General features: G+C 50.8%; 1 protein-coding gene across 4 annotated transcripts; it reads right to left on the bottom strand.

The window, feature by feature from the left end:
• Positions 1–1208: 1208 nt before the first annotated feature.
• Rps19 (ribosomal protein S19) lies at positions 1209–8413 on the bottom strand. Of its 4 annotated transcripts, none has more exons than XM_004644346.2 (6): positions 8334–8407; positions 7796–7866; positions 7604–7704; positions 2553–2736; positions 2027–2081; positions 1209–1279 (listed from the first exon to the last, which is right to left on the bottom strand). In XM_004644346.2, the coding sequence occupies exons 2-6, from the start codon at positions 7864–7866 to the stop codon at positions 1253–1255; spliced, it is 438 nt and encodes a 145-aa protein (XP_004644403.1). In that variant the 5' UTR covers positions 8334–8407; the 3' UTR covers positions 1209–1252. The 4 variants fall into 4 exon arrangements, with proteins under 4 accessions (XP_004644403.1, XP_023560381.1, XP_023560379.1 ...); XM_023704613.1 differs by lacking the exons at positions 1209–1279; positions 2027–2081 and adding exons at positions 2321–2435; positions 8133–8249 and having other exon boundaries at positions 8334–8387; XM_023704611.1 differs by lacking the exons at positions 1209–1279; positions 2027–2081 and adding an exon at positions 2321–2435 and having other exon boundaries at positions 8334–8413.
• Between the last annotated feature and the right edge of the window lie 297 nt (positions 8414–8710).

Raw genomic sequence — 8710 nt, 5'->3', positions numbered from 1 at the left:
GCCCTCTCCTCCAGAGACCCAGGTGTTCAGTTGGCCCCTGATGTGTGCCTCAGGTTCCTCCTGGGAGACCCACTCTCAAATATGAGATTGCCAGCTCGAAGCTCCTACAAATCCAACTCCTTCACCCTTAATCACTCTTTACAGGCCCTTGACTGCCCCCCAATGGCTGAAGGTGCATGATTGCAGGCCCACTCCCAGGTCCAGGCAGTTTGTCACTTACCTAGGACCCTTGGTGCCCATCTTGTGTATACAACTGAGCCCTGAGCTCTCCTGACAACTCTAGGAAAGGCTCATTCTCAGTGGAGGAAAAGAGAAATGGAGAGCTGGGTGGGGAGGCACACCTGCAACCCTGAGGCAGGATGGCTGGCGTAGGGCACAATGAACTCGGGTCACCTAGTAACTGTCTCAAAGCAAAAGAGTCCTAGGACAATGTGACTGGCAAGGGCCCATGTCAAGCACAAACAACTGGGTAGTTCCAGCCAAATATACCAGGATGGTAAGTTTGAGGGGTTTAAATAAAGGCTCTGCCTCTTCCCAGCCAAAACCTGGGTGCTGTAGGGACCTACTTCACAAGAGTTGCTGGGAACATTTCTAAAACATGTTATTGCTGACACAGTAGGTTCTAGTGTCTTATGTACATATTTTCTGGCCCCGCCAACTTCCAAGCTGGGAAGGGTGGCAGCTTCACTCATCTGTTGCAGGAATCTTGCAGTGGAACAGCCAAGGATCAGAGGGAAAGAGCCGTCATAGGGAGGACCTTTCTGGTACTGAGCTACTTCCTTAGCCCAAGTTCAGGTTTTGTACTGGAAGAAATGGGCCACACTTGAGTAGCTTGAACCCATCCTGGCCGGGCCACTTCAGGCTCAGCTTCTTAGTTTTCCCAGCTGAGAGGTGGGCTGGGTGACACCAGTAATCCATCTTCCCGGGTGCCACGTGGATCTCCTGAAGAGGAAGTACCAGTCACTGGTATGAGGACCAGTATGCAGGAGGCCACAGGTCAAGCTAAATCCTGGTAGCCCTGCTGCAGTATGAACTTTGGTACTTCACCTCTTTTGGGACTTGGGGAGGTAGACACGGGGGTGGAGGGGCTGACACTGGGGCCCCCTGGGCCCTGACCCACGAACTCTGAGACCCCTAGAGTCCCTCTTACAAAAGAGAAGTACACCATCCTCATACCCCCAAAGAACAGCCAATTAAGAGACCCAGACCAGGATTATGAATGAGGCTATTTATTAACCCAGCATCCTTTGTTCTAATGCTTCTTGTTGGCAGCTGCCACCTGGGGGAAAGATGGAGAAACAAGATCAGCTGAGTTTTTGCTCCGGTGCACTATATGAAATTAGCTACATGCTACCCCCAGCTGGCATCTCCAGAGGATACAGACTTAAAACTAGGCTCCAGGCAACAGAACAATCCCATTAGAGGCAACCTCTAGCACTGACAACTGTGCCGGGTTCTGCTCTCTAGAAGTTCTTTTTTCCAGGTCACCTAATTATGGAGTTCATACTGGCCTCAATCCTCCAGCCCGGGCCTCCCAGGGTGCCAAGATTACATGCATTAGCCCCATGCCAGGCCCTTCTTTCTTTGACAAAAGTCCCCAAGAGGCCCTGCAGAACCCTCAAGGTCGGTGGGAGTAGATCGAGTTATACAGGGAGACTGCAGGGCTGAGGCAACCCTGTTTAAGTACAGGCCAGCCAGGATTTGGGCAGACCTGAACCAGAATGCTGCCCTTCCTGGTGCCCAGCAGGAATGAGTAAGGAAGTACTGCAGTCAGAACTCGAAGGCTCACAGGGAGGAGGGAACCGAGTGCGGGGGTGCAGGGATGCACTCAGCCGCGTGTTGGGCCTGGGTTCCCTCTATGCCACCAGTCAAACATCCAAGTTACTCCAGCAAAAATGTCAGAAGCATTTTCTTCCCTGCCTATAGGAAGCCTTCTCTGGGAGGAAGTAAGATCTACGTGACAAGGGGCTCTGGAAATGCCTACAGTGATCAAAGGACCTGACTCAGGCCTGCATGAATGCCTCACCTGTCCGGCGATTCTGTCCAGATCTCTCTGTCCCTGAGGTGTCAGCTTGCGGCCCCTGCAGAAGGGAAGTGATGCAGTTGCCAGTGAGAACAGTCATTCTAAGAAGGCTCCTGGCTGTAGGACCATATGATGCTAGCCGCAGCCAAGTCACACTAGGGCTCCAGTCTGCTACATTCTAATGAGCTGGGAGAAGGAGCAGGAGCCCTCCTGGGAACTGACGGGGTGTCGTTTGTGCAAGCATTAGATCAAAAGCCCCGAAAAAATCAATTGGGAAAAGTTAACGAGCAGGCTAATGAAAGCGGACAGTCGCTAAATTACCTTCCCAGAGTCTGAGGAAGTCAGCCAGAGAGGTCGGGGTGAGGCTCTCACTGTTTGCGTTTCTGCTGAATCCCCTGCCTGCCTCTGAGGCCTGAGGGGCAGGGGCAGAGCACTTGGCAACCATCTCCATCCATGGGAGTGGCGCCTGACAACTCCACTCTAGCTGATCTGTGGGCAGGACCTGGCTCTCAGCCTCCCCACTACTCACCCGTCTTGGTCCTTTTCCACCATTTTTAGCCCCTCTAGGGCTTGGAGGACTCGGCGTGCCACACTCTTGGAACCTCGGCTGAAGTGGCTGGGCATGACGCCATTCCTTTGACGGCCACCATAGATCTTGGTCATGGAGCCAACCCCAGCACCACCCCGGAGGTATAGGTGCCGAGCTGTGGAAGCTGGAGGTGGGGCGAGAGTCAGAGGACCTTTCTCTGGGAGTTCAAGGCCACACATACGGCTAATTCTCAACATTGCACAGGGAAAAGAACAGAAAATACCAGTACCCAGTACCCTTCTTATCCTTCACCCTAGCTTGTTGATGACTAAATGGTCCAGCACTCTTGAGATAGAGCCTAGCAAACAGTCAAGGAAAATAAAAGATGGGCATGGTGCTGTAGCATGCCTGTTATCTTGGCGCTTAGGAGTTCGAGGCCAGCCTGGACTACATAGGGAGACCCTGTCTCAGAAAAAGGATCTACTCCTAAGTGCAGTTCCCTGGCCATGCCAGCAGGGTCGTGCTCAGGAAAACACCACGTAGTGAATGTTCCAATCTGCACTGTGCATCACCCCCTCCATGGACCTGGGGGCTGGTTCTCATCTGACTGGCTTGGGTAAGTCCTACCCAGTCTCCCCCAGCAGAGGGCCTCCTTGTCTGACAGCAAGCTCAAGTGAAAGCCAGCTCAGATACCAGCAGTCTCAGATGTGCCACTGCATGGAAGCCTGGCTACCTAACCTGACCCAGGTGTAGGAGTAAGCCTTCACTCTGGCAAGGGAAGACTCAACAGCCCATGCTTCTCAGCCCTGGAGGGACTGCCTGTTGTATCACCAAAGCCTGGCCATTTGCAGCCTAAGACACAGGAAAGACCCAGACTTAGCTGTTGCACAGTTGTCTGGTTGCAGAACACAAGGGCATGGTTTCTTGCTTTATCCCTGGGGTTCAGCATGACCCTCATTTGGCCAAATGATACCTCTCTTCTGGTTCAGGTTAGCTGGGGCAATCAGACATCCATTTCTTCAGTAGCTCTGGACTCAAAGGCAGGGGCTTAAACAGTGTCTTGTGTTATAGATTCTAGTCTTTCTGCCAATAGGACTACTGCTGGAAAATACCCCTGGAGACCAGTCTAAATGCCCAACAGCCATGGAAGGTTGGCTGGTCTACCCTGTACCTTCACTGGCCTGTCCTCAGGCTCTGGGTACACCAGGACAAAGAGACAGCTGCTCAAAGGCCTGATCCATAGAAGCCCAGCTGGGACTGCTCACCCAAACACAAGGAGCCTTGGCTCACTAGGACAGTGTCCAGAGTTGCCAGGCAGACAACAAATGAGGACTCAAGTTCTAATACTGTTCTTGTCAGCTGTGATTATCTAGCCCACAGGTGGTGTGTGCAGTAGCACTAAAGGGAACTGTTCACTTAAACTCTCAGCATGGTGACTAGTGAAGCAAGAGCCAAAATCTACAGGATCTTCAGTGGGGGATTACATTTCTTTAGTGCTGTATAAAAACCATCTAGAACAGAAAACCAATTTGTCAGATCACCAAGTCCTGCCCTGCCACCACAGTTCATCCAAGTAGTTACTCTGACTCACAAGAAGGGCATTTTAATTTTTTGTATTTTAGGGAAGGGTCTACAGGGTGTTCAAGGTCTCACTACTAGATCCGACCTGTAGTGATCTGCCTTGTTTACAGCCTCCCAACAGCTGGGATTACAGGCGTGTGCCACCACACTCAGTCTCAACTGCTGTCTCAGTGTACCCCGGAGGCGGGGGACCCAGCATGGCAGGCCCAGGAATGGAACCCTTGGCCCCCGTTCCTGCTTGCAGGTGCTTTAATCCGCTGAGCTATTTGGCTGGCCCTAAGAAGGACATTTTATGAACTGGAAGCTATAAAAACTGTAATTGTTGGGCTAGAGAGATAGCTTGGCAGTCTATGTAACTGCTTAGCAAGCGCAAGAACCTAGGCTCTATCCCCAGTATCATATGCTGTGTTTGCCCCAAATCCTGGGCATGGCGGTGCACTATGAGTCTGAGCTGTGCAGGGAAGACCCTGTACGAAACAAAAAGATTTAAAAAAAAAATTTAAAACCCCTAAAATTGTGGCTTCGCTCTAACTGACCTCTTTTCTACCCCCTGAAGATTTGCTCTAAGTTCACAAATTCAGGCCACTCTAGCTGTAATTTAAGAGGGCTGATGAAACAAGTCCCACCACAGCTTCTCAGCTTCCCCACAGGCACTTGTTCCTTTCCTGTGTCCTTGGGAGTGACAGCCCATTCCTTTTCAAAAAAACTTGAAAACTTGTATGCAAGTCACTGTGCTTGAACTCACAAGGACACCAAGTTGTCTTGAGTTACACCAACTTGGCACTTCAAGAGTTGGCCAAAGGGGCCGGGGAGATGGCTCAGTAGGATAAGCGCTTGACTGGCAAATGCAAGGATCTGAGTTCAATCCCCGGTTCCGCCAAAAATAAAAATAAAAAGAGTTGGCCAAGAGGACACTAATGGCCCCATTCTGACTTTCTAAGGAACATCTTTCTGACCTTAATTCACCCTGTTATTCGGCCTATTTCTTCTAAGAACACAGCACGAGTGGGTTGCTAGCCCTGCAGAGGTCAGGTGGACCAACCTCCACCTTACAAGCAACCAGAAGCCCTAATTCAGCCTGAAAGTGGACACTACTGTGTGATTCTTCCTACTCCAAAGCAGCTCCTTCTGAGGAACAAGTGGCCCAAACAGGGTAACACTTCACTCGGTCACAAAAATTCTCCCTGGAGTATGGCTAAGCCCTTCTCCAGAGGTCTCCATTCTCCCCAAGTGGGTCCTATCTAGCTCTACCTCACAGGTAACCTTGGAACTTTTTTTTTTTTGTTTAGGACACCCTGTACAGGGTCTCACTGTGTAGATCAGGCTCACAGTGATCCTGATTACAGCCTCCCAGGTGCTGGGATTACAGGGACATGCCCTGGGGGCAGGGCTGGCATGGCAGGCCAGGGGACTGAACCTCAGGCCCCTGCATCTACCTAAGCAGGCGCTTTAATCCGCTGAAATTATTTGCCTGGCCTACTTGGGACTTATCTTGATCAACACTTGTCTGCAAGTACCCCTGGAGGGTACCTTAGCCTCAAACCCTCAGGAGACTAAACAGGCAGCCCAGCATCCTCAAATATAGCCACATGACAAAAACTGCCCACACCTCGACAGCCACTTGAAGCCCAATCACTTCACCTCTATGTACCCTGGTTTCCCGTCAGAGGTCACTCCTCATATATAACCTGAATATAGGCCAATGATGGTGAACCTTCTAGAGTGGTCAATGATACAAACTGTTCATGGTGCATGCATGCCATAGGTTAGCCACCACCAGTATAAGCTTAACGGCACAAGAGAACACTTGATTCAAGGATACTGGCAAGTACTTTCAATAGAGGTTCAGACAGTAAATGTTCCATCTGTCACAACTATCCTGTACCTGCTGTTGTAGTGGTCTTAACAACCTGGAGCAGCAGCATCCCGACAAAAGCATGAGCCTTGGGGTCTAGAACCTGACTGCTCGTAGGCCACAGTGTGCCTGGGAAAGCGAGGTCCAAAAGGAACCATCAGGTGGTGACAGCAGGAGCAAGTGGAAAGTGCACACCCACTGTGAAAGGTCTGGGAAGGGTATAGCGGACAAGAAAGGGTCACACCAACTATAGCATGACCAGCAGGCTCAGGGTCTTGATCAGCATCATTGATTCTGGACATGTTACTTAACACTTTGACATCGAATAACTTCATTTTTTTGCACGTGGCACAGAATGTGTACTCGCATCACCCAAGGGCTAAAAGCGACTAGACTATTACCTTCTAACCCTAAATCCAAAGCAGCCATGACCTGCCAACTCTTTGAACACTGCCAAAACACATCCAGGACCAAGCAACCTTGCTTCCCAGGTGTGTGGAGGGTGGGGGACTGCACCTCATTGATGCCTTGGGTGGCCAGGGAAGTCAGCTTCTCTTCCTATTTTCTAAAAACACAGTGATGGGTGACCATGCAGCTTGCCCTGCCTACCTCAGCATTCAACTTCTAGTTAGTCTCTAGAGGACAGATGCTGTGGTGAGTCCATATTGTGCCCAGTCCAAAGAGTCAAACAAAGCCGGCCTCAATGACAGCTGCTGCCCAAGCGCATGCCAACTTGTACAAGGCCCAAGGCCAAGTCATCTCGGGGATCACTGTTATAATTCACTTAATCTGCTTTCTTACTTCCTATCTACTGATAAGACTTGGCCACTCTTGAGTTCCCGTTTCATAAAAGGAAGACTAAAGACTGGAAATTAAAGCACTTTAGTGAGGGTCTCGACAGGCTACCACCCCAGCAATGACTCCTCTGTCCAAGTTAGGTCTATATAAGGGTGACTGCTTATGAAGCCTTAAATGTTAGTGCAACCAAGAACTAGCACTGCGCAGTCAGCAAATGCATTTAAATTACAATTAGAAAACTAACACAGGAGACTGCTAAAAGGCTACTAGGCAACCACAAAATTTACCAGTTTTTTTGGCACTTGGGAATCTCATCAAGATTTAGAACAGGAAATGATCTGCCTAGATTCCCAATATGGTTAGAAATACCTTTCTAGATCTAAAGAATTAGCATTATGACCTGAAACAAAGAAAAGCAAAACAAAACAACTGACTTCTCAAATTATGCAATAGACACCCATCTAAGCATTTCCCTAATAACAATCCTATATTAATATAATGGTTACCTGCACTGCAGGACTGAACAAAGACAGATTTAAACAACATGCCTGAAGATGGCAGAAATGAATGTGAACTTAGGCTGACCGCGTGGACATAATAAATGCTTGTCTAAGGCGAGCATCTCTAAACAAATTACACTCAGCTCTCTCTAGACCTTTCTTTAAACTCAGTCAAAACCACAACTAAAATATGGCACCTCAGCGGTGAAGACAGTAATTGAGATCTCCTATCACAGCCCTGACAGGAAGGCAAGAAAGGGTTCCACCTTTGGGCCCAGGTAATTCCCTACTCCCAACCAATGGCCCAAGTTCCTCACCAGCTCGTGTGTAGAACCAGTTCTCATCGTAGGGAGCAAGCTCTTTATGCTTGGCCAGCTTGACTGTGTCCACCCATTCGGGGACTTTCAGCTTCCCGGACCTAGAAGAAAGACATTGAGAAAAGCATAGTTCAGCAATCTCCACAATCTCCTTCCCTTCAGCCTCTGTAGAGCCTCAACCTCTCCACTCACTTTTTGAGGAAGGCTGCCAGAGCTCTGACGAACTCCTGCTGGTTTACGTCTTTTACAGTAACTCCAGGCATCTGCAAGAGAAAACCATGCACGTTAACACCAGACCTAGCAAAGACGACTGACAAGAACCCTGGCCTAGGACCAATCGCGCTCCTGCGGCGTCCTAATCTGCAGCGCCCGCGCTAACTCCCCGTGGCGCGTTTCAACCCCAGCTCCAGGTCTGGCATAGCTCACTGGCACCCCAAGTCTCTGGAGGCTGGACCCACCAGTCCAACCCCCGTCGGGAGGCCGCTCGAAACTGTCCCCTTATCCCCACGACTCTGGGAACCCCATTCACCTTCCATCGCCTACCAGATCCTCTGGGCTCCCGGACCACGCCGATCGGGCATGTCCAGGCCTGCCGCTCGCACGTGGCCGCTGCTCCAGGGGGCGGGGCGGCAGCACGCCGGGCGTCCTACGACCCCCAAACACACGTTTCCGAGCTGAGAGGTCCGACCCTGATGCCCTCACCTCAACCCGAAACGGAGCTCATGCTTACCGTGCGGCCTCCGCGCTGCCAGCCAGGGGAAAGGGAACGACGGGGTTTCCCGGGCGCACAAGTCGGGCGTCGAGTCTCGCGAGAGTTCCAAGTTCTCGCGAAAGCGGGGCTAACGCGTGCAGCTCCGCCTCTCTCAGGGCGAAAAGAGTTTCTCCGCCTACTTAAGGAGGGCGTGTGTGAGGGTGGAGACGCTAGTGTTTCCGCGCCCGCCCTTTCTTCTGTTGGGGTGAGGCGTGATAGGAGAGTTTTTTCTAGAGTTGGGTGGAGAACCTGGCTTTGTTTGTGTTGTTTAAGGCTGGCAAAGGTAACGGAGGAGGGTACTATAAGGGCGGAAGTATGGGGCAAATTGCACAGGGCGGAAGTAGGAGTAGTAAGGG

This window comes from Octodon degus, unplaced genomic scaffold, assembly GCF_000260255.1.
Source record: "Octodon degus isolate 3935 unplaced genomic scaffold, OctDeg1.0 scaffold00197, whole genome shotgun sequence".
In the NCBI taxonomy this organism is placed as follows: domain Eukaryota; kingdom Metazoa; phylum Chordata; class Mammalia; order Rodentia; family Octodontidae; genus Octodon; species Octodon degus.
Note: the sequence above shows the minus strand (reverse complement) of the source record. Positions and strands in the feature narration are given on the sequence as shown.

Excerpts from the sequence above, each read along its gene's own strand:
- Rps19 (XM_023704611.1), bottom strand. The coding sequence starts at position 7,866 with ATGCCTGGAGTTACTGTAAAAGACGTAAACCAGCAGGAGTTCGTCAGA. Across the intron at positions 7,705-7,795 it reads CTGGCAGCCTTCCTCAAAAA|GTCCGGGAAGCTGAAAGTCC; the intron begins GTGAGTGGAGAG and ends TCTTTCTTCTAG. Across the intron at positions 2,737-7,603 it reads CTGGTTCTACACACGAGCTG|CTTCCACAGCTCGGCACCTA; the intron begins GTGAGGAACTTG and ends CCCCACCTCCAG.